The 26,360-nt window shown below is 35.9% G+C and overlaps 1 protein-coding gene across 4 annotated transcripts in view; it reads left to right on the top strand.

Moving 5' to 3' along the window:
• The first annotated feature begins 1,422 nt into the window (after nucleotides 1-1,422).
• The window catches only part of LOC117420016 (homeodomain-interacting protein kinase 2-like), an 89,523-nt gene continuing 64,585 nt past the window's right edge, over nucleotides 1,423-26,360 (top strand). For all 4 annotated transcript variants that reach the window (XM_058985726.1, XM_058985725.1, XM_058985724.1 and 1 more), the window contains exons 1-2: nucleotides 1,423-1,776; nucleotides 20,651-21,716. In XM_058985726.1, coding sequence (XP_058841709.1) covers nucleotides 1,758-1,776; nucleotides 20,651-21,716 — 1,085 coding nt within the window. In that variant the 5' untranslated portion in view covers nucleotides 1,423-1,757. The remainder of the gene's footprint in view (nucleotides 1,777-20,650; nucleotides 21,717-26,360) is intronic.

Below are 26,360 nucleotides of genomic sequence, written 5' to 3'. Positions count from 1 at the left end.
CAGAAAGTCATGCCTTCCACAACCATGCAAACTACCTTAACAACATAACACTGTCTAAGGAAAAACACACTCCATTCATTGGCAATGGAAAATAGGGTACTGAATGTTGCAGTCTATACTGACTTCGTGGATTTTAATATGAGAGAATACTCTAAGAATTGTATGCTAGCTCCAGCAAGCACGACATTATGCTTTATTCTGACCAAAATCTCATTGAGATTTAGTTCCCAAGATCACAAAAGCTAGGGCAGCACAAACATTTCAAAGCACAAATTTACAAGATGTAAAACAGTTAAGCAGGAATAGAGTCAGCCATTACACCGCTGACAGGCAAAAAACACCAAAAAAACAAAAAAAACTATGATGTGTGCACTTATTTATTGCAAACACTGCATAACACGTCAAACTCAGTTATCTATATTACAGTTGCTGTTTGTTTTGTTATATGGCACCTTTTAAAAGTCGCTGCCAGGTGCATAGCATCCTTTAATACCTTAATTACATGTTTATAATACATATACACTCACAAAACACAGCGTGACACAGAATATTGACCAAATAAGATAAATGCTGAGGAATTAAAAATATAAGCATTTACTTTTTCTTCTTATCCTACGTATTCTGGAACTTAAACTTTGATTTAGTTTCAATAAAGAATTGTAGTGAGTCCCATAAAAGTTTCACTTTATCATTCAAAACTGTGCAATGATGAATACCACCACAATCTGATATCTCAATGAGCAAGGGTTTAAAGCATGGGTCACATAACAGTTCAATTTAAAACAAAGTGGGTGAAAAAACAATAATAAGAATAAAAAACAAATAAAATAAATAAGCAAAAACTAAAAAGTAAAAAAGCACAAAAAAATAAACAGAAAAAAAAAACACACAACTAATTTCCAAACGAGACACATGGAGGCATTTCTTTAGTCAGATAGAACTGTCCTGGTTCAGCATTAAACAAACTGGTGAATAATAGTTGTTGAAAGTGGACATGCAGGTGCATTGGTCAACGTACATTTCTGAGAAAGACCTACAATTTGGCCTAGGATTATAATGTAGTGTTAATTTGAGCAGGGGTGATGTTCAGGAGATTAACAAATAGCTTTATATTTACCCGTTTTTATTATAAAGCACATTCTATCTAGTCAGTATTGATAAAACGGTGTATATTATAAAAGTAGAACAAATCCCTTACAAAACTAGTATGCATGTAATATTTTGTATTTCTATTTGATTTATTCATTCATTTACGAATATGAAACAGAAGCTATTTGCATCTGATACTGGGATTTTTTACTTTTAAAAGTTATCTAAATCGTCTCATGAGAATTGCTGCAAGTTATTTCATCTTGAGCTCCAATCCATCCAATAGGTATTTGATTATCTATAACTCCCTCTGCTTCTCCATTGCAACTTTTGCAGGGACTCCAGACATGGTGGCTAGCTGAAGGAGACCTACAATTTGGCTCAACTTTTGAGCCAAAAAAAAAAATCCAAAAAAAAAAACCCTCAAAGATCGGCGGGGTTTAAATTGAAGAAACCAATCTGCTGTGTTTCTCTTGTAGATCCGTCCCCATACCAGAACGGTGGATGTGTATAGCGAATATATTCTGTCTTGATGAACTGGGCTGTGTAGTGATGCAGGAGACAGCAGCTCTGACAGTCAGTGGGGTTTAAGATGGCAGATTTTATTGAGTTTTGAGCTGACATCTCTCGTTATTTTTTTGCCATGAATAACAGAAGACCTTGCACCGATGGCCCTCATGTACCAAGGTAAGAATTGAACAGCACTTCTTTCACATTATCCCAAACCCTTTTTTTATGAAGCTTATCGACTGCTTTGTACTGCAGACTACTGACTATCTTGTTGAGTTAAGCTTTTTTATAATCATTTATTAATTCACATTTTGATCTTTGTAATTTTACAGTTGAATATAGGACATATTTATCTATTTTCTAAATATTTGTGAAAAAAAAAAAAAAAAGATTGGCGTACTAAACCAGCGGCACAATGTTTTTGATTGCCTAACAATGTGGATTTAAACAGCGAAAATGTTAATATCTAGCATGTTTCTTTTGTCAGTTCTAAAAGTGAGATCGAAAAGTAAAATCGGAATTGAACATTATTTGAAATTATATTTAGTGTTAGCCTATTATATTGTAAAACAACAACATACCACATCAGTAATCGGTGAGTTTAGGCAGCCCCTTACTAAAATATGTTTATATTTATTCTATTGCAGTTTGTGTCATTTTTAATTTCAGTTCACGTGAATCATATATCCGAACATAAAACAAATCTGCGTCTCGTCTTGTCTTATTTTGTGCTATTTTAGCAAGTGAAAGGGTAATACAGAGAGTGAAACTGACTTGTGAACATTAATCGGTGGCAGCATCGAGGAAGTGTTGTAACACGTAACCCCAATATTATTAGATCATTATTGTGAAACTGATTAGACTTTGAAAAACACAAGTAATGCGTAGATATTGCGAGAATAAATAGGAATGATATTAGTAAGTTGTTCAGTTAATAAGATCATATTGGTTGTTCAAAAACATGAAAAAAAAACAAACAAAAACACGACAGTACATAATCGTTAACAGCTTCAACGCCTTAAAATAATAGTGATTTAACAGTGAATGTTGTAGCCTACTGTAAGTCATTTAGCTTTTTTGAACAACGCGGTCATTCATTATTTTATTCGATTTTAATATGATCTGGAACAAAGAGCCTTCTTCTAGATTGATCCCTTTATAAAAATGGAAACGTTAATTGGTTTATTTAATAAATAGAGGTTAGATAACCCTCTCCTAATCGACGTAAAACATAACGCAAGGGTAATGCGGATCTTGCTAGTGAATACTAACTACAGTAACAGATCTACAAAATAAAGGTTTACACTTTCTGTCCTAGAATTGTCTGGATTTTACAGTATGTGTATTGATACAGTGCTTCTGTTTAAACTCCTCTCACGCGCTCCGTCTGCTGGATGGAGAGGTCTATTTCAGCTCATAAAATCTTTTTGATTGAAACACATTCTAACCGGTGTACAGTTAATATAATTTATTAGCGCAAGTTCTTCATACATTTTTTCTTTTAGATCAATCAATTTAAATACAATGTTAAATTATATAAATATATGTTTGATTGCAGTTCGTCTCTCTAACTATACAAATTACTGTAGATCCTGGTTACCCTGGTCATACACACGGAAATATTAATAAACACACATGAAGAAGCTGTCCTTTTGGAAACAACAGCTGTGTGAATACTTTTTTTATTCAGCCTTACAGTATATCTCGAATGCAGCTGAAACCTAATTTTATACCATTTATTGAACAGCACACTGCTGGGGGTTTGCACACGACCACATATAGTAAGGCCTGTGTATCATGTGCAACTATAGGGAGCAGATATACAAGCCTTACACGTTGCTGTGCATAATGGGAGATTACAGTTGCATCCCCAGTCAGTCTGCACTAGGATGGTACTTTTTGCTTGCTGATTTGAACTACTCACATTCATGTGGTTATATATGATTCTGTCTGCGGTTGTTATTACAGATGAGTTTGAAACTGAAGTCTAGCCCTGGTCTCCTGAGCTCATACACATTTACAGTTCATCAGCACCTCATTAGTAAGCAGTTGTCTTTGTTTATGCTTGGGATGAACATCCCCTGCACCATGGATAAAGTGGAGGTGTGGTATGCCCATTACACTTTAGGGTTTACACATCTGTATGTTATGAAACTTGTCTGGGGCATTCTGTTACAAGATATTGAAAGTATCCATAACTGGGGGACATTTTTTTTTTTCATTCATGAGTGAAAATCTACAAGTCATATATTATTTATTTATAGAGGGGCTTGGGGGAGAGTTGTAGAATTCATTGACTTTAAAACAATAGAAAAACACATTGTTTTTATTAGAACACAACTGGACTGCCTAAGTAAATGTATGTGATAACTAAACATTTTAATATGCCCACGTAAAGTAGCTCGCGTCTATACCGTCTGTTCAACTTTTTAGAAAACAATCCTGTGAAAACGGTCGTTGTTGTTATTAGAATTACAGGACTTAAATTAGAACATGATTTTAAAAACACAACGAATCCTTTTAAGAAAAACATTTGTCTGTCAGAATGATGTATTCAGTTTAGTGCTATGATTTTCTGTTGTACACCCTGGCCGTTTTAGCACTTTGGGAATACAAATGGTAACGGTAATTGATTTTTAGAGAGATATGAAATTCTTAAGTCAATTAATCAAAATTAGTTATGTGCCTATGGCAAACCAATTTATCATTTAGAGATATCTCAAATTAATTTATAGATATATGTAAATGATTTACAGATATCTGTAAATATTTCAAGATATCTTAAAATGTTATCTCTAAATGATAATTTGGCTTGCCATAGTGCCTTACATTTTCTTTGGAATTACACAACATTACATTTAAAGAAATTATATATATATATATATATATATATATATATATATATATATATATATATATATATATATATATATATATATATATATATATATATATATATATATATATATATATATATATATATAATTTGTAATCAATTATTCTACCTTTTTAAGTACCTGAAATATCCTTTTCTCTTTTTTCTTTTTTCGTATTGATCATTTTGGTACACAGCAGTTTTCCTTTTTCTCAAACTAGATGAGAAAGAAAGACAGTTGCAAGATACCAAACAGCTACACCAAAACCACATGAGCATAGCATACATTAGTCTGCCTTGATGATACTAGTCTAAGTTGCCTGAAATAATAACATTAGGAAGACAGATGGTTCAACATGGAAGTCATTCATTTTTCAGTTGAGAAAATATTTACTTACAGTACATGATTGAAAACAGAGAGGTTTACTAACAGATAATGAAAGCCAAGATTACCAGGATCAGAATGTGTGTGTGTGTGTGTGTGTGTGTGTGTGTGTGTGTGTGTGTGTGTGTGTGTGTGTGTGTGTTGTGTTGGCTTTTCAAGAAGCCTATTTAGACTGGTTATGAGAACTGAGCATTCATGCTGAATTTCTGCTGCACTTTTGAACTCATAAAGCATTTTGAGACATAAGTATTTGCATAATTATAATGGGTCTGTCCGCAGTATTTGTTTCCCTGTGAGTCAGTGTACTTCTGTACCATTTTCCGGAAAGAAAGCAGACCTGATCTATTTATTGGTTTATAGTACCTAAAGGTAGTAAGCTTTGCACCCCTTTTCAAAACTGCACATCATTTTACTGTGGTGGTGTGATCGGCATTCTTCAGCTACTGCACTAGCTACAGCATCACGTTAAGGGAACTACGTCACATTTTCAGCTCTGTTTTGAAAAGCTCCAGAAGCAAAACAAAAATGAAACAGTGTTTTTGATAGCACTTTATCAGGAAGACAGGAAGACAATACTTAACATACAGCACCACATTTTCTTTAATTAAGTCGTCCCTGAATCCAAGTCGTACCCTTAATATAAACACAATTAATACAAAAAAAAAAGCTTTTTTTAAAGGTACCAACATGAGTGTTTAGTACCAGCATATTAACTAACAACAAAAAGGGGAAAGATACAGTTCATATTGGAGTCTACATTTAAAAAGGTCAACTAAAGTTCTTCTTATTAGGGATGGACAGCAGTTGTACAGGAGTTGATTTTATATCGGTTGGTTTTATACAGTACTTCCTGATTCAGTGATGACTTATTCCAAACCCATAATCAAGACCTGCTTGAGACCTTCTCAAGGTGGCTGTCGCAACACGATTCATGAATCAGAAGACCTTCTGTACATGGTTGCCCACAAAGCTTCCTGATGTACTGTAATGTAAATAAAAACATCCTCTAAACTGGAACTTTTACAATTTTTCATAAAATACCAGTCTGTTTTTTTTCTTTCACTATGTAACACTTCTTTGTATTTCAGAATTTTTCATTGGTCCAGTTGAAAATATATGTTTTTATATGTGGCTACTATGTTTGACCTTATATTTACCTACAGTAAGAATATTCATTGGATTTTTTTCAAATCTTTTATACATTAGCATGTGATATAAATGTATGATATAATTGCCTGTGTAGTCTCATGGAAGTCTAGCTATTTCATGTCATCTGTGTCTTTGATTTCTTTCATCCGTGTCTTTGCTTTGTAACCCTAATTATTGTTGCATTCAGGTGGATGAGCAAGGCCCTTTGTGTAAGCGGCCAACAGATCTAGCCTGTGAACGTCTGGGGTCATGTGCATTTGATTCATCAGGGGCCAACACATGAAGTGATTTTACCAACTCCGCAATTTCATTTCCAGTACAATGTGCGCTGGTGTCTGCTTGCTTTATTAGCCCTACCCAGATACCTCTATAATCTCATAATTGTGCGGCTGAAATTAATCTCATAACCCGAACTGACACCTTGATAAATCACTGATGGGAGACCAGGTTCTGTATAGACCCCAGAAGCTGAGAAGTCAATATTCAGACACACACCTTGCTTTGCAAAAAGATAAGGGTGGTTTTTTAGTTGTTCTCCAATGTCACTAAATGAGGACTTAAAAAAAAAAAATACATGTTTATTAGTGCAATTTAATGTGTAATATTGCTTCTCTTGTGTAAACAATAGCTGTGCCTTTGATGTCTCAGATTACCACTGTCATGTCACCAGATTTTATTACTATCCCCATGCTTGGAATTGTACTGCCAGTGGTATTATACCACCAACAGAATAATAAAAAAAAAATTAAATATAATAATGAAATATATTCCACCGGGTGCCATTTGAGCTCATTTTGAACTCTCTTTGTGCATGTCTGTGCGTGCGTAAACACGTTCCTTCCCTAAAGAAACCCTGGTCATTTATTTCAAGTGTAAATATCTTCAAGTGTCATTTTTATTGATTGTTTTTTTTAAATTCCCATCCCTTATTTTATGATTTTCTTTCAGTCATTCTGAGTGGTTCTTGGTCCTGTAGATCCCATATTGAGTGCATTTGGAGATAATGTACCCTTTAATCACACTGCCAATATGAAATGCAGATTGTACAAACAAATTCCACTTCTGCAGTTATGAATTCCCTTCACTTTCCTTTGTACTGTGTTCCATCCATATAAATGTTCCCTCAGAGCAGAAGAGAAAAAAGTATTTTTTAACTTCTGTTTTTCCTTCAGTTATTACTGTTGTAAGTCATAACAGTACACAGTGATGAGAGAAAGCTAACAGCTCACTTTGAGTTAAATAATGACTTTAGTTATCTTGATTCTTCTTTCCTGCAACTTCAATCAAGAACAGCTACGATATAAAACCCTTTGTCCTGTTTGTCCAGTCATTTTGCAGTTTACCACACTAATACTACACATTTACTGTGCTTTACCATAACCATTGGTTCTGCAATGCTGTAACTACATTAACGTCCGTGCTGTATTTGTGATTTGCCTGTACTTTCACATAGCTTTTTCAGTTTTTATAAGGGTTGTACACAATGCCCTGATTTTATCATTGGCAATAAAAGTAATAATTTACATTCCATTCCTCACATGGTGCAAGCTGACACAGTGACTTGAACTAATGATGTCTCCAGGTTGTTTATTATTCTGATTTAATTACCTGTATTCAAGTATACGTCTAGTTTGCACTCTTATAGGCCAGGAAACTTAGTTGTAAATGCGCTTGCATGAGCAGTAAACCATATGGCACCTGGTGTTTTGGTTTTCTTTTGCAGATAGAATGCATTTTCTTTATTCAGACATATTGAGAAATCTTGGTAAAAGAAATAGTTCATCGGTGTGTTCAAACGAGGCAGGAAACAGATGGGTGGTCTTTTATGTCAACTCAACGCAGAAGCAGAATCTGTCCTTTTCAAAGATGCGCACTAAGCAGCCGTTCGTGTTCATTCTTTTTTATGTACTGGTGTCATGGGTGTGAATGTATGTTTCTACATGTGTCAGGTTTATTTCTACTTTCTTTGAAGACAAACAATACAGAACCTAATGTGTAAATTACACCAATTCTGAAAGGAGCCCACAAGCAAAAGTGTCTTTCTGGCATGTACCCAAATTTAATTGGAACTTAAAAGCTACTCATGAGAAGGGCTAGGACAAGACATCTTGTAAAAGGGACATTCTGTAAATGGAGATTTGCTTCTGTCGTGTAGTTTGAGGCAGGGGTAAGAATTGTAAGTTGCTGTTTTTGGTTGTATGTTTGTTTTGCTTAAATATGTATAGGATATGCTTTGAACAGCACCTAATGTTATTATTATTATTATTATTATTATTATTATTATTATTATTATTATTATTATTATATGGTTGTTAGTGTGTTTGCAATTAGCACATTGTCATCTTTTGCAAGGAAAGTTTCCTCTTAAAGTTGTATTTGTAGAGTTAAAGTGATTGTAGCTAACAAACTAATTCCATAAACTTTACACTCCACGCTAAGCGGTGTACTATCAGGCATATTCTTTTCTATTAGTACAGAATGTCATGTTTTAAAATGGAAGTACAAGTAAGAAAGGAGTAACACCCTGGAGTGTGCTATTGCTTTCATGTGGAATAGCTTCCACCAACATCAGCTGCATACTAGATAGCCCTAAGCTTACTGTAGGTAGTCCCATAAACTACATATTTTATTATTTTCTATAGTTTTGGTCATGTTTTTCTTTCAATGCAAAATATGGTCAGAATAAAGAGCAGAGACTGAACCTTGTGTAGTAATGTATTCAGATTGGGGGTGGGGCGTCTTCATAAGGTATTGCATTCCTTGTGTTTCACGATGGGGTGGAGTGAGTGAAATGAATTCCAGTCTAAAGATAAGTCCAGGAACAGTGTTCCGGCTCACTTGCATTACAGATTCTAACACACTCCTTTGTAGCACTATTGCTAATAGAGACTAATATGGCTTGGCTCCCAGCTGTATTAAAGCCGATTAGATGTGCCTTTATTGCACTATTATAGAGTGCAATGTGAGTAGAATGAGAGTCGTGTAATGGTAGTGGAAGTGATTTTCTTAACAACCAGGAGATCATTTTTAGATGTAACAAATATTACCAGCTAAACACATGAAAATGTAATACGTTTGAGAAACAGAACCTGCACTTTTGTCAGGTAACCAGTATTTACTAGTAACCAGTATTACTTGGTCTGTGGTTTTGTTTGTTTCCCTGAAATAAATAAATATATATATATATATATATATATATTTTTTTTTTTTTTATTGTGTGTATGTGTGTGTGTATATATATATATATATATATATATATATATATATATATATATATATATATATATATATGTATATGTATATGTATATGTATATATATATATATATATATATATATATATATATATATCCATATCTATGATTTCTTTAGGATTCAATTTTACCAACTGGCAGGTGGCCGACTCTTGTAAGCTAGTTTTGATGAAAATTGAATTACCATTTGTGAAATCTGTATACAATTACCTAAATTGTAATCTTTGCAAAAATGTTTTTTTGTAATATTTGTGAACTTTAGATAGTAATTGCTTTGAAACATGAAGGAAAAAACGCAATCCCTTAAAACTGTTAAGGAAGCTTGTGTAGAACAATGAAATATTCATGTTTTTAGGCATGAACCAATCTATCTGTCTAACAGCCTCCTACCTGTCATTTCTTTTATGACGGATTATTTAATGCAGTGCAGGATTGCTTATTTAGTCCTGGAGACCATCTTATCAGCGACGGCTGCCAGTGGTGTCTTTGTCGGATGAGCTGTGATTACCAGACTGATTTTGCTTGTAACCAAAGATGGGTTTCAGATTCAGGTTAATCTGCAGCACTCCTGTTTGTATTTCACACACTATCCTTACTACGCTTTCAGAAAATAGAGACAGGAATCGTTGTCTTTAAACAGACTGCTTCCATGATGGTTAAAATGTGCTGACATAGTTTGTAATGTTACCTACAGCAGCTTATAAAGTCAGTATGCACCTTTCCACAGGATTCCATTTTAAATACAGCAGCAGTAAGCACAGATAGTTGTCTGCTGTCGAAACACATTAGTGGTTGCTGTTTGCTGGTGGTAGTGAATTAGGGTTAAGGTCCCTAAAAAGCCACTGAGCACATTATTTGTGATATACACAGTAGCTAACGGGCATTATAAGACTCACCAAGCCCCAGCTGGATAACTCATCATCCTGTCCATTCACAGTTGATTGCAGTTTTTGTGGTATGCTCGGCTGGAGATGAAAGGACTTCAGAACCCAGGCATAAATTGCAGCCTAGTTTTGATGTATGTTAGTGCAGGAAAAGGAGGAGGTGGTAACTGTGTGAGGCTGTTTCTCTAAGTATGAGGGAGTTGTGCTTTACTTTACACACTCAGCCTCTTATAGATGTTCTGGATAACATTTGGCTGTAATCTGATAAACTCTTGATTTGTATACAAATATTTTTAAGCTGAACATTCACTCCTTCACATTCTTACCTTTTTCATTCAAGCTGGTGTTGCTTCAACTCTACCCAAACTCTGCCTCACTGAACAATATTAACAATCTTACACTTGTAATGCATTAGTATATCCCTTACAGGTACTGTACGATTGGAAATCAACTTGTGATGAAAATTATTGGTAGTAAGAAACTGGTCATTAATCAAAAATGATAGAAAAATGGAACAAAGAGGAAGAAAAAGAAATCAAGAGATCACAGGGATAGAAGGAATGAAGAATGGTTTTCTATAAAACCTATATCCACAAACGACAAAAAAATGATCTCCCTTAGATATTGGTGCTTTGTGTATCGAGAGCAGAACATATTTTTTTTAAGGAGTCCCCAAAATTTATGTGGTACAGTCCCCTAGCTTATCTTATCTGGGGAATGTGAGTTTGTGCACATCATTATTCGTATTGTTTGCATGGAAAGAACCAAGACAACCTGCATACGTAGACTTTTGTCACCTCATTTTAAGGTTTTACTTGAGACAAGTTTAATACTTTACAGGGATGGAAATAGATGGAATCGCATCACAATCTGAGACAACAAAAGAAGTTAATTGTAAGGCTGGGGCGATGCCTAATTTTTCACTATCGATATATAGTTCTCCAAAAAAGCGGATGCATCGAATAAATAAAAGCTTTTCTTTGCTTAAATCCTTTACACAAAAACGATGCACAGGCTAGACTATCGATAGCTGTCAAACGATACGATGCATCGATAAATCGATGCGTCGCCTCAGCCTTAGTTAATTGAGGTGCCTTTATTGGGTTGAACAATTAGCAATGTAATCATGCCATGGCTTCACAGCAAAAGCACTGAGGCTTTGCTTTCCAGGGACAGTGGGAGGAGTTTACATTACTGTGAGTTCGCTTGAGGTTGCAGAGCGTATTGATTGGAACACAGCATGCCTGCCATATCTGATTGGTGGTGACTCCAACCAATAAGTCTGATAAAGTGTTTTAGAAAAAAAAAAAAAAAAAGATAGGGTGCAAAATAAATAGTAGAAGTTAAAGAGATGAATACATTGTTTATTTATTTATTTATTTATTTATTTATTTATTTATTTATTTATTTCTTAGCAGACACCCTTATCCAGAGTGAATTACAATTGTTACAAGTTATCACAGTACAAAGTATCGTATTATAAAATATCACTTTACGGGTTATCACATTATAAAATATCACATTACAGAATATTATAAAACAGATACGAGCAGTTATGAAAGTACAATAAAATCAATTCAAGTAAGAGCAAAATAAAGCACACAGTAACTTATAAGTAAGAGCAAATTAAGCAGTTAAACCTTATAGTAACTATTTGCTTATATGAGTAAAGTCCAGCAAGAACATGTAGCAAGTACAATAAATGGCTGAGAATGATTTCAAATAACAGCAATTACAGAAAACCTGAGTACAGATACCTATAAGGATACATGGCAAGTTGTGGTAATTGTCCCCATATTGCAACTGTAACAAAAATGATTTTAGAACTGGATGTTGTAAAAACAAAAAGTCGAGATTATAGGGGCACTGAAGGGACAGACGTGGATACCATTGTTATTATTATTATTTATTTCTTAGCAGACATCCTTATCAAGGGCGACTTACAATGCGTACATACAAGGGGGTAAGAGGTACAGATCTGAAGAAGAATGGAGTTTTAAAACACCAGATAGATTAGAAATCAAACCAAATTGTGTCAAAGAGATTTTAAAGACACCTCCATTACATTATGCTGTGCTGTGGCGAAGCCAAAAAAAAGCAACATGTAGTATATCTCGTTTGATAGGCTTAGCTACATTCTTGCAAGGAAGAATTGCATGAGACTTTCTTTTACCTGGGCCCTCCTCATGGCACACTACCATACCAGTAGTGCACTGGTAAAGAAGAACAGCTAGTGATATGTTATTATTATTATTATTATTATTATTATTATTATTATTAATAATTTCTTAGCAGACTATATCTAACCATTAGCACAGAACAGGAAATAACTACGTCTGTGTCAGGGTTTCTTTTCCTGATGTCATTAGAACCTAATTAAAGTTGCTGTCCTCGCTAAATGAAATAATCCAAAAGTAATATAAGCTCTGGTAATGACAGTGATAAATCATTATGTTCAACAGGTTGTGTGTAAGGAATAGTGTGTACTGTACCGTATGTGTGTGGGGGGTGTTTCAAAAACATCATATTATGCTGAGGCTTGAAACTGAAAAACTTAAACAGAAAGCTAATTTAATAGTACAGCCTGCTATTTCCAAAGGGCAAAAAAACAAAACAAAACAAAAAAAAAACAGTCAACCATTCGTTATATTTTCAGAAAACAATTTCAAGAAATCTTTTGGTAAATGTCAAATTCAAATACATTGTAAAGCCAACCTATCTTCCTTTATAGGAAAGTCAGTGGGATGCTGTAATACTAGTGTATTACTTTGAATAAACCCTGACAGAACCAAAAAATAGTCCACAACATTATCAGCAATGGCAACACAGTGGATTTGGTACAAATATTGCAATGGTCTTTTTGTATAGTGCTACTGATGTGATACTATGGTAAGGCAATACAGCCCCTGTGTGTGTTGGTTAGAACTATGCAGGTATGGGCGTTATTTAAATAAATGTTTCAGCTATGGAGCCATTCTAACTCATAACATTTTGTTGTCAACATGTAAATTCATGTAATGGTAGAATGCTATAAAAGACAACCCTTGTTTGTCCCAACTGGAAAGTACTATCCTATTAACTGACATAACCACCAGGAATATCTTTGTCACTGTTTCTCATGTCACTGTGAAGCACTGTCCCTGACTTTTGGCTGATTTATTTTGACATGAACAGGGCTGAAGCATCCTCAATAGCTGATCTTCACTGCATGTTCCTGACATCTTCAGTGCGGGTGCATTTTCAAGTGTCTTGAGATTCATGTAAAGCAAGTCTAAGAAGATTAATGGCGCAGTAGCCTTTGTCAAGTCCCTGATGACTGCACTGCGGCCTCTTATTTTGTCCTGATGAAAAGTTTTATTTTTCTCAGAAAATCATACCCTGGATGGGTGCATTATCGTCCTAGTAGCCATAACTATTAGGGTACAAGTGCAGCATTGTTGGGTGGACTCCGCAACGAGGCTGTATTAAACTAAAAGAGTCAGTATACCCAGCGTATACCAGGAGAACATGCCCCACATCAGGGCACTACCAAATCAGGCAGACCGGTCCTTATAAGGTGGCCAAGCAATGCATATTGTCAGTAGAAAACCTTTAAAGGTAAATGAATTAAATCTAAGTTTAGATCCCTTGCTACTGGTAAACAGTCTTACATGGGTTGGGTGGATCTTCAGAAGTCATTAAATTATTAAATTCAGGAAAATGTAGGGGCAGCTAATATGACTGGCAATCTCACCATTACCTAGCCTGCTCTTATATTTCCTTGGCTGCTGGAATGATCTTCCTAATTAGCTTACACTAGACTGTTTGAGCTATTTGCTTGCACGTACTGTCTTTCAGCCCTTGTTCTTGTGAACAGATCAATTGTCTCTATTTAGAAACTTTTTATGTAGGGCAGTCAGATGACAGTTGATTGATCCTGCCTGTACTGGATATTTTCTATTTGTTTCTGACATGTAAATGGTCAATATTATGATCAGGCAATGCATGCTCATACAACACTGGGTAGAAGCAGAACCCTGGAGAAATTACATAATCATTTTTTATTTGTGGTCTCCTGGCTGCAACTTAAAATCAATGTGATTATCAAAATGGCTAATCTGTAGCATGATTCATATACAATTTCATAACAGTGGCAAATGGTGTATTGGAATATTAATGAAATACATACATACAGTACATACATACTTCTATATATACTTACCTATGCTTTCCATGCTTTCACTCTGCTGTATTACACTTTGCTATGCTCTTATAAAGGTACACATTTCAATAGGCTTCACAATGATTTTGATAAAAATGTTATAGGGTTGTAAATACTTGACATGATCTAAGCAAATTACACAGTGCCCCCTAATGTTTTTATTCATTCCATGAATGTCTTTAAAAATCTGATGCATTTCCACCCACACACACACAAGCAAGGTGTCTTAATTGACACCCTGGGGTCAGTAAATAAATAGAGGCAGTCAATTTATGGGGATTTTTTTTTTTATTAGAAAGTCTTAATTACAGAGTTCTTGCTGTTTTTATCGTAGCAGAAATTCCTCAGTTTGAAAGACTAGTTAGTCCGTTGGGTTCACTAGAGAAGTAGGAGTTCCATTCAGTTTTTATAGTCACACTTATGAAGCCAGTTGTCGACACGTTTGCCTAAAAACAGCCACCCACTCTATGGAGTTTAGACCAGACAAAGATGTGTGGAAAAAACTGTTTGTTACAGTTTATGTTTTTAATTGAATTTGTTATAATTTCCAGATATATAAATATGTTTTATAGAAATACCATAAAGATTGTTTGAGTAACAGTGATACAATTGCAGTTTTGTAGCACCACATTCACACTACCAGTATAATAATACACAATCAACACGCATTGAAACCACGAGATTATCATACACAGTTGTGTTTTAAAAGCATGATTATTAACCATTATGCACAGGAGGTGGTGGGAATAGAGTGTGTAAAATAGGGTGCTTTTTTTGTTACACGTTCAGTGATGTCTTTAATGAATCCAAATAAAAAACACATTTGCTCTGTTTACGGCTTATTTTTTTGTTGCCTTTTCCCAGTTAAAAGTTCATTGAATTGGGCCCTACGTGTCAATTTGGATCTTGTTCTCGGTGCTGTGTTTATTTAATTAATTAATTAATACATAAATAAAGGGATTACGTTTATCCTTACCAATTAAGAATTCTTTTCAATCATGGTTTGAATTATGATGTATTTTTCTTTTGTGCTGCAAAGGGTTTGGGCTTTATATCCTTATTTAAAAGAGTTCATGACAAGAGCTTATGTTGTGTCTAGACGTGCTCAGATCAATCCATTAATGAATCATTTCCCCTGGCTGATTTACCAAGTGGCATTTCGGGTTCATTTGTTAGTCGATTTCCTCACATGGCAGCATTCTGTCTGAGATGCATGCAAACTACAGCTAAGGACCAAAGTTTAACATCACCTATCATTTTAGGATTGAGACATCATTTAAAAATAAAAACTATAGGAACGTAATTTAGATCTTTTACGTAATCAAAGAAACTACAAAATTATATTGCAACGGTCTACCGAAAGCCGTAATAGTAGTACAGTGTTTCACGTAAGATTTTGAAATGTCACATTCTTACATTTTTTGTCAGTTTTTCGTTAAGTATATTGAAAACTACAAAGCGTTAATATGTTAACGTAACATTATTCAGCAGGTTTCATTCGACTCATTCAGGGTTATGCTTCACTTTGGATTAATAAATCAATCATACTTCAAAAATGATGGCCGACAATTCATATGAATTTAAATGAAATGAATTTACCAGTTTAAAAAGCTCACCATTTCTAGTTATTACCCCCTACTTGGGATGCTTATCCCTGGTCATGGGGATACAATGGAAGTGTATGTATGTATATATGTATGTATATATTTCAAAACTGGTTTGTTTTGTTATTGTGTACTTCTTTAAAGAAACTTTAAGGATAATGCCACCATTACAGTTTAATACCAGGCCCTTTAATCTGGAGTAGCGAAATGTTTCGTTTTCGAACCAAACTCTAAATAGTAACAACAGTGATATGTAGTGGACATGGCCTGTGATCTTTGTTTTCATCCAAGTTAGGACAGTTTGGACAAAGTGTTCCATCAAATTGGATTTCTGTCTGAAAACTGTGATTCTTGAAATAAACCCTGGCAGGCTTCATTGGTGTGGAGTCAAGGAGTATTGTCAGAGATTTTCATTATACCTTTATAGCATGAAATCAAAGACGCCATCTCACAGCTATTGAGTTACCTTCCAGACCATTTGATCCTGCCTATAAATAAGACATTATTGGCATTGCTGGTTAAAAACACTGTTCTAAATTCATTTAGTCTTACCTGTATGTTTACAACAATGGTTGTCACGAATGAGACAGTCAAAATGACAAATTGCTGTACTTTAGCTTCTTAAAAAAAACAAAAAACAAAAAAAACGCAAATAAACAAGACCGGTTACAGTGTTTGCACCAATTATGTGAACATCTGCAGACCTGCTTGACATTCCGGTTAGTTTTAATGGTAGGCTGCTTTCTATGTCTCTGACATGCCTTTCCAGCCAAAAAGAGATGGCAAACTATACAGTGTTTCTTATATTGAACATAAAATATCTTTGCCATTTGATATTTATAGCTAATGAAAAAAAACTTTTTATTCCATAGAAGGTTTCAACACATACACATCTTAAATACTGTATGAAGTGCCAGTGCTTAATTTATTTTTAGCATATCTTACCAGCAAAGGAAAAAATAATCCTTTCGAGTGACATCAGGCCTAATAGCTTAAGTGATTACAGTGACTGGCTCTCATTTAATTGCTCAGTAGACATGTCTTGGTGTTTTGCCAGATTACATTATAGAATTTAGGTATTTTTAAACTAACTAAATATGGCACATATGAAGTGCATAAGAGCTAGATTATCAACCCCACCTAGAAGAACATAAGAACATTCAGCCCATCTTGCTCGTTTGGTTGTTAGTAGCTTATTGATCCCAGAATCTCATCAAGCAGCTTCTTGAAAGATCCCAGGGTGTTAAGTCATGCTAAAAACAAAAAGACATGAGCAAGCTTCTGTGTTGAACCTGTTGTGCCTTTCAGGACACTTTAATAATAAAGATGCAACATTTTAGCAGAAGATATAATTCTTCTGAAACAGAGGTTCCTATACTTTTCCACAATAATCAAATATTCTTTATCTTTTAATTAGCTGAAAAATGCCTACCATATTATAGTAAAAACTATAAACTGTTAAAAACGGACACCCACTCTTCTGTAGAGGTGCACTGCAGGTGTAAGAATAGCTGTAACAGCACTGCAGTTGAAAAGTACTATTTTTAGTTCAGTGTTGGTTGAAGCGCAGTTTATTTTGTGGTGATGTTCCCTGAGGCTGACTGATTATTTGGTGCAAAATCATGCATTTGTTTTTGGTGCAAGGATTTATCACAAGCATGAAATGTATTTACCCCTATGCCAAGGCACAGAAGACACGCTTTTCTTATTATGCATTATTTCTTATTTTTTTCTTTTTTCATGTGATATATATATATATATATATATATATATATATATATATATATATATATATATATATATATATATACTGGTGCACTCCACTTATAACAGATCCTGTTAGAACTGAGTTCTGTTTACAATGTATTGAGGAGACATGTCCCTGCCAAACAACATGGGTTTTAATGGGGAATTTGGTTAAAATTGACTTGCTAATACGTACAGGCAGATGTTTTGTTTTTAATACGTACAGTTTTCCTGTTCAACAAGAAGGTCTTTTGTGTTCAGGGCTTGAATTTCAACGTGGGATCGCGGGAATCGCGCATTTTCCAAGTTGCTCCCGTATATCTGCAAATTTCAGTGCGGGAAAATCGCGCAAAGATATTTTAAGACACCAAGCTACTGTATTTTTCACCAAATTTAGAATGCCTGAAACACTGCAACAGTCTAGGTGTCAGTGACGAAAGCACTATGAGACGCATTCTGAGTAGTTCTGGTTAAAATAAATAAATAAATAAAAGTAGTGCTGGATATTTTAAGTGCCGCGAGACTTTATTCTCCCGTACGTGATTCTCGGCCGCTATCTTTAAGCATTATAGAAACTCAGTACACTGCAGTAAGTGAACAGTTTTGAAAATAAAAATATGATATTAAGTATATCTAGTTGTTGTTTTGCAAGCGGTGACTTTCGCTTTAACTCTTAAATCTCAGCTCCATTAATTTTGGGGCACCAGCGCACCAAAGGTTATGCACATGTTACTCAGACACGGTAAAAGCCACCTACCTGCTTGTTTAAAAGTACAGACTTGGGGCTTTCCAAAGACATATTCAGTGGGTGCGTTCACGGAGATCATTCTTAGAAGATCATTGGCTAAATTGGTCACAGTCTGCACAGAATCTGCACAGAATGATCCCCATGAAACGCACCCATTGTGTGTAAGCGGTAGTCCTAGCCGGAACTACGACTGCCTGAAGCTAAGCCTCTCATCATAGCAGCTCGACTGAAAGGGGGGGTATCGTTGGAAAGCTTAGAAGCTCAGTGTCTACCCCCCCATGTTTGTTTCATATTGAGGTTCAATGGTGCAGTGTTTTTTTTGGCTATCTATGATTACAATATATATATATAGCAGTGACCAAACATGATTTTTTTGGAAAAGTTTTTTTTTTACTACCACATACATAATATGAAAGGACATTTTGTCTCCTTTCATTTGATGTGTTACATGCATGCAGTACAAACTGTCCAGTAGTTAAACATATATAAATGAAAACAGTGAAAAACAGGCAGAAATTGGGCTGAGTTTAAAAAAAAAAAATGGAGCAAAAATCCCAAACAGCAGAGGGGTTTTGAGACATTTCTTTCAATACAGCTTATGCGATACAACACTTTGCTTATGACACTTTACAACATTTTCAAAATAAAAATTATTAGTGTTAGCGTATATTTTGTATGTTTCAAATATATTCTACCATAGCACTTCTCTTACACTGTCTTGTACACTAAGTATTCAGTACATATTTTACTGAAGCATTACAACCACTATAGGTACCCCACCCCCTGGGCTTTGGCATAATAATATACCCTGCTTCATACATGGCAGCGGTGCTATAGAGTTGCTCCGTATAATGATTTGGCAGTGGATTTTATTACAACAACTTTTGTTTAAGTAAAATGCATTATACAAATCAAAAGATCGAATTTTGCATGTGAGCGACAGTTAATGTGTAATTTATAGTATTCACACATTGTCAAGCGGTTTCTGTTAATAAACCACACAGTGCGTGAATGGCGTCTGACAAACCTTTGAAGGTTTAAAACAATCTTTGAATTCCTGCCTAGCGAACGAACCTTCGAACCTTAATGCATCAGAGTCACCCAAAAAATGTCATATTGAAAGATACTTTCTTGGTTAAAGCTAATTTAGTCAGACTTGTCTTTCTGGCTTTCTGACAAAAAAATAAACAAAATATTGCCATACTGCTGTCAATATGGTTTAGGGCTATACTGGGCAACCCGTTGCTTTAGTGTAATATGTAAATTGGTAAATTGTTCTGCACTGATACGTGACAATTCCTCAATCTGCACTTAGTATTCGACATATGCAGTATGTCCCATATTGTTTTTCATGCACAACCTTTGAAGAAGCACCTACTGTAAAGAAACAGATGAGTCATGATCAGGCAAAGAAATTGACTACAGTAGGTACAGCACTGTTTCGTTCTTATTATTTCTTACGTATTCTGTAAATTACTACTGTTGTCACAGCCAGTATCTTCGTATGTATGTTTGTAGGGATGTGACAGGCAGCAAAAGGCTTCTAACAATTGAGTGCAGTTTACAAAATAGCTTACAAATAAATAAATAATACATCTTTATTGTATGAACAAATACAAAATTAAAAAAATAATGACTTGACATTTTAATGATCCAAGTAGTTTTGGTTCTTTAATTTGATCAGAATTACAAATTATGATTTAAGTCCATTTCATTTAAATTCAGTGCAGCTTTGCAATACATCTGCTTCAGCCGCGATGGATGTGTTCTCTATTGAGTTGTGCTTGCTTTATTTATTTATTTATACATCAACACTGCTTCAAATGGTAACATTTTAACAAACTGTGTAGTAATCAACCTTTAAGCTGCAATGGGACAAGTAAAAAATCTAAGTAATCTAAGTCTGAGAGAGAGAGAGAGAGAGAGAGAGGGAGCGAGAGAGAGAGAGAGAGAGAGAGACAGAGAGAGAGATCATGAAACAGCATACACCCCCAAGCTAATAAAATGTTTAATAAAAAGAGGGAATAAATATATCGTCCAGAAGCACCTATTAATTACAAAAAAAAAGGAATGACTGTTTTAGCAAAGTATAATAAATGAAGGGTTAGCTGAACTGGTATGAACTGTGTTTTCCAATTTAAGTAAGTGAATGATTACCCAGCGTTTCACTTCTCACGATTCTTTCTGCGCTTTGTGTTTCCCTGCAGGTATGGCCTCGCAAGTGCAAGTATTTCCGCCACACACTCTCCAGTCAAGTGCCTTCTTTAGTGTAAAGAAGCTAAAGGTGGAGCCAAGTTCTGACTGGGATATGACAGGGTACGGCACTCATAACAAAGTGTACAGCCTGAGCAGCAAGAACATACAAGCCACCCAGGTGGCCATTAACACCTCCACCCTTCCCTACGACCCAGCGCTTATCTTCCCAGCCAGCACCGGGCACATTGTGGTAACTTCAGCCAGCAGCACTTCCGGAGCAGCCGGGCAGCTGCTGGGCATTACCTGTCACAACCTGATGCGCCGCAGTACAGTGAGCCTTCTGGACACGTACCAGAAGTGCGGGCGTAAACGCAAGAGTGAGGAGATCGAGAACAACAGCAGCGTCCAGATCATCGAAGAGCATCCGCCAATGACACAGAACACCGTCAGCGGGGCCACTGTTGCCACGGCCACCAGCTCCACAGCAACCTCCAAAAACAGTGGCTCCAACAGTGAGGGGGATTACCAGCTGGTCCAGCATGAGGTTGTCTGCTCAATGACCAACACCTACGAGGTCTTGGAGTTCCTTGGCCGGGGGACCTTTGGGCAGGTAGTAAAATGCTGGAAGAGGGGCACCAACGAGATTGTGGCCATCAAGATCCTGAAAAACCACCCTTCTTACGCCCGACAAGGGCAGATCGAAGTCAGCATCCTGGCCAGGCTGAGCACTGAAAGCGCAGACGACTACAACTTCGTCAGGGCCTACGAGTGCTTCCAGCACAAGAACCACACCTGCTTGGTCTTTGAGATGCTGGAGCAGAACCTCTACGACTTCCTGAAGCAGAACAAGTTCAGTCCCCTCCCCCTCAAGTACATCCGACCCATCCTGCAGCAGGTGGCCACGGCCCTCATGAAGCTTAAGAGCCTGGGGCTCATCCACGCAGACCTCAAGCCTGAGAACATCATGCTGGTGGACCCAGCCAGGCAGCCGTACAGGGTGAAGGTGATAGACTTCGGCTCGGCCAGTCATGTCTCCAAAGCTGTGTGCTCCACATACTTGCAGTCCAGATATTACAGGTAAGGTTTTTTGTGTTTGCAATTGTTTTTCTTTATCAACAAGGAGGACATGAACCACATCCTAGTAATTTCAGAATTGGAATGTCCAGTAGTGGAAATTTCCATGCAGTTTCACTGGAAACGGCTAGAATAAATAAAATCATATGCCACATAAAAACTGATGTTTCTAAGAGTAGCCAAGAAGGCAGGTTAAAATAAACGGTAGACATAAGGTCAAGTCACATTAAAAAAAACTAGAGGACATAAACTTAGTTCAGAAAGAACGGTTATAATGAAGAGAATGTGTGCAACAGTTGAAATTGTAGCAGCTTCAATACTGTAATTCAATAAACCATTAGATACTACCTTGGGGCAAGATAGCAAGATATGTTTATTATCCCATTATATCTGTTCTTTGTAATGATTAATTACTGTTTCAGCACTCATAGATATGTGGTGAGCTAAAGTCACTGTTAATGTCAGTGGTGATCACACACCATATTGAAGTATGGGGGATGGTCAGATAAGGAAGTTCGACAATTGGGTCTGCTTTTCTGGGATAAACTGTAAGGCATATTCCCATCACTTGATATCTGTTTTAATATAAAAGGAATCTATAGAGGGGTGTTACACAGGATTTGGGGATTTATAACAGTTATAGCACACATTAGTTGTTTTGGGCAACGTAGTTACAGTTGCGCAACATAAAAAAAATCCTCAGAAGCCAGCTTTGTGCACAGCGGAGTAGTGGAAAGTTTTAAACGTTTTAGGATGACGACAGTTGAAAATATGTTTGTGACGGTTTCTGGAAAAAAGAAGGTTTCATTTTTGGGAAAAACAACAAAAGAAAACCTTCTCTGAACATTTGAGTGTAAATACTGGCAGGGCTTCGTTTAGGCCTGTCCTGGTGCTCTGCTTTCAGTTTCCAAGGAGAGGTAAATCAGAGGTCAGACCGAGTTCTTGTGTAATGTGTCTTTGTAATCCACACCATTAAGCACCACATTGGAACCAGATGACTTGCTGGTTTAGCTACCCCATACCCCCCCCCCCGTAACTTTCTATTAACAAGTTCCCAGAAGCTATGTGTTGCTCACTTACTTTTTTAATGGTTAGAGAATGTGTGCTTCTTAATACATACATGATTATTCCTTATTCCTTTTTACTAAAATGATTACCTGTTATTGGGGCTGTCAATTAATCGATAATTGTAAATGCAGTTAGTATTTGTAAACGCATTCAGTACAGTATAATAGAACGTTATTGCACATCAGAAATTTTAAAACAGTCATATCTACACTACCTGGTGTCATTTAAAAAAAAAAAAAAAGTATTTCACTCACTGTGCCTTGTTTGGTCCAAAGGCTCCAATCTAGACTTTCCTGCCCAAAAGGATAAACAGCACATTACTAAAATACATAATTGCTCTATGAGCGCTGCAGTGTTTTATAATACTAAAGCATAGAGGCATTGGGGGTAAACAAGAAGCAGCATTGCAAGCAGACAGTTGCCTCTTGTAATGTAATGGGCTTCATAGCTGTCATGTTTCATTTCAGAGTGATGGCTTGCAGTGCCTTTGTTGTAAAATTCATCCTGCTTGACAACATCACACAGCTATTGACAATTACAGCTCACATTTTGTGAGGATTTCAAATAAAAAAAAAAACAATGGTTGGAACATTCTGGGCCGTATTCATAAAACAATCTGTTAGGCAAGTTGAAAAAAAAATGTTGCTGCACTTAAATCCTGTGGTTATTTTTGTTGCTTCTTCTTAAAGCATGTTTATCTCTGCACGTGCTTGCTGTAAGTCTATTCTATATTTTAGACTCTGCTCACCAAAATACAGTAGAATTTGCTAAACATTGGTTGAAGTTTCGTTGAAGCCCATTTAGCCAGACATGCTTGACTCCAATTTGCATGTGCGAAACTCTCACCAACATCTAAAGTTGAAACGCCTGGTAAATAGCCTTTAATAGTACGTCCCTTTGTGTCCAAGAAAATCTAATTTAGGAGATGCTGATTTGCAAGGAAAATAATACATACTAAAGGGCAAGTGCTGAATCAGAAACCATTGTTTGAGGTATTGTTTTGGGCTGAAGCTCAGGCTAGCTCAGGTCATATCGGTTTGAATTGTGGATGAGGCTTGGTGCTGGTTTTATTCCATCCAGAGCAGTTTCCTATCACTGTCTGTTATCTATGTCTGTTAAAACTTAATAGATGATCTTTTGCCAACTTGTAACATAAGCTTTGCTATGGTTTCTGTCATAAATTAGTGACAAAGAAAATGTACAGAAATAAACGGTGTGACAAAACACAGGGTCACTTCAGGTTAATGTTCCCCCTTTTTTATATCATTTTTTTGAACTTCTAAATAAAAAGGGAAAGTAAAAGCTTAGAAAGCACAGAATAAAACATGTAAAATATTGCAAAAGGTATTTGCTTACGATGCTCTCAGTGGCTTATTTCATTGCCAATGAGGTGTTATTATAAGGTGGACCACATTTGGGAAATTGCATTTCTGACAAATAACATGGTATCTCCTTCAAAGTGGGTGTTTTGAAGTTAGTTGGCTGCTTTCTGTAATTGCTTACTTGGTATGAAAAAAAAAAAAATCACTGTGAGAACTGGAGTTGCCCGCACGAGTCATATAGCTTGTATCAGTCAGCATATACTGAAGAGAGTAAAAATCCAGCAGGCATCCAGTACTAAAGGGTCTAAACACATGTACATTAATGCAACCATCTAGAGTTTTCAGACTCCTATTAAGTTTCCCTTTAATAAGCCTAACACCAGTCCTTACATGTCTACTGCATCTCAAAGTGAATCTGAAGTCTCAACTTACTGACGCCTACTGCCATTTTCTTTCAATGAGCTCATCGTGCCCTGAACCTGTATGCAGGTGGCAATAAAATGTTTTAGCATCTGTTGCAGTGGCTAATTTCCCCTGACAACACTTGTGTAAGCTTTCCAACATTTCCTATTCTAGTTGCATAAACACATACACACGCAATTATGTCTGGCTTTCTGTTCCTGTTAAACCAAATCCAAGAGAAATGATGTACAGTACATGCATAGTTTCATTTTATGAAGAAAAAAAAAAGAAAAACTGAAACAAAAATCACACATTGCTGTGGTGCCTGTTATTGCCTGCTGAATGCATATCTCTGGTGAAAGGGCTATGGTGAAGGGTGATATTTTTATGCCACATTCTTACATATATCTACAATACCAGTAATCCAGTTGAGAGGAAATCTGGCTACAAGGTTCTTGATCTCAAGTTATTGATAGCATCAGAATCTCGTAATATATAGAGGAGCCTCTTTATCTCACACTTACATTTTTAAATGTCCATACATTACAAGTATGGTGGATTCAGGTTGAGGTAACCACCTTTTTCACAATACATTTTGTATTTAGTGCCATGGCAAGGGATGCACGTTGCTAATGTTTGTGTTGTGCTGAGCTGTATGCGACTGTGTTATGCCATGGACAGCCGTCAGGTTTCCTCATGTATGCATACTGAACACTGAAAACTGTAAGTGGAACTTGCTGGACTGAAGAGTACAGGATGTGTATTTGTGCCTGTGTACCTGCTTCTTAAACAAACAGTATAAAGGTGGTTATTGATTCACAACATACATACAGTACACACAAAATTATTTTTTTAATTGAAAGCAACATTATTGTATTGCGGGTATTCCCGGTTATGCATTGTCGGGATACAGTATCTGCCTGCGTTTATTTTTTTATTTTTTATTTTTTAGTTTTTTTACACAAGCCCAGCTGACATTTAAATATGATTGCAGAGCAGACAGAATTCAATTCTGAGAAATGCCTATATCGATGCCTCTGTTACTGTACATGATGTTTGACATTTTAATTTTGGCCCCATTGCTTCAGAGCACCTTTATTCAAGTGGGTTAAAATTAAGAAACTAAAACAATTGTGGCGGATATATTTCCACTGTGCTGTAATGAATAGATTTGACATATTTTATTTTGTAAGGTCAAAAAATGATGCTGTAATCATTCCTGTTTAATATTTTTCTTTTCCTCTGAAATTACATTTATTTTAATATTGCATGTCCCCTAAACTGGTATATTTAACTTAAGTGAAGAGGCAATTTTTTTTAAACTTTAATTAAAAAAAAAAAAAAAAAACAGGCCATAGTGTGGTTTTTTATTTTATTGTGAGCATTCTGAAGGTCAGTTTTGACACTGTTTTACTGTTTTACTGCCTAGGGCTTATGAAATAAATAAGTTTTAATAAGTTTTAATATATCCCTCACAGACTGTAATTTCTCATTAGGTGTTGCTCAAAAGCCTACAGTATATGAGGAGCCTATTTTACAAGATTATGTAAACATCTGGAGACCCAGCATTATGAAGATGATGATATAACATGTCCTATACATTTTACAGTTGATGTAAAAACAGTAGAAGTAAGACAGTCACTGTGTATGCAACATGGAATGTTGCTCTGAAACTAGTTATATTACATTGGGATTCCATAACCTTAGTAGGTTATGGCACCAACTAATACAGTATGTCCCAGAAAATAAACTTGGATTGAAGGCAGATGACTTAGGGTGGGAGGCATGGAATCCATATTTACTGAAAGGTGATGACCTTCAGTAAATATTTTTCAATGGCAATGCAGTGGCACTG

Source organism: Acipenser ruthenus, chromosome 14 (assembly GCF_902713425.1).
Source record: "Acipenser ruthenus chromosome 14, fAciRut3.2 maternal haplotype, whole genome shotgun sequence".
In the NCBI taxonomy this organism is placed as follows: Eukaryota; Metazoa; Chordata; class Actinopteri; order Acipenseriformes; family Acipenseridae; genus Acipenser; species Acipenser ruthenus.
The sequence above is the reverse complement of the archived record's forward strand: the minus strand, read 5'-3'. Positions and strand labels throughout refer to the sequence as shown.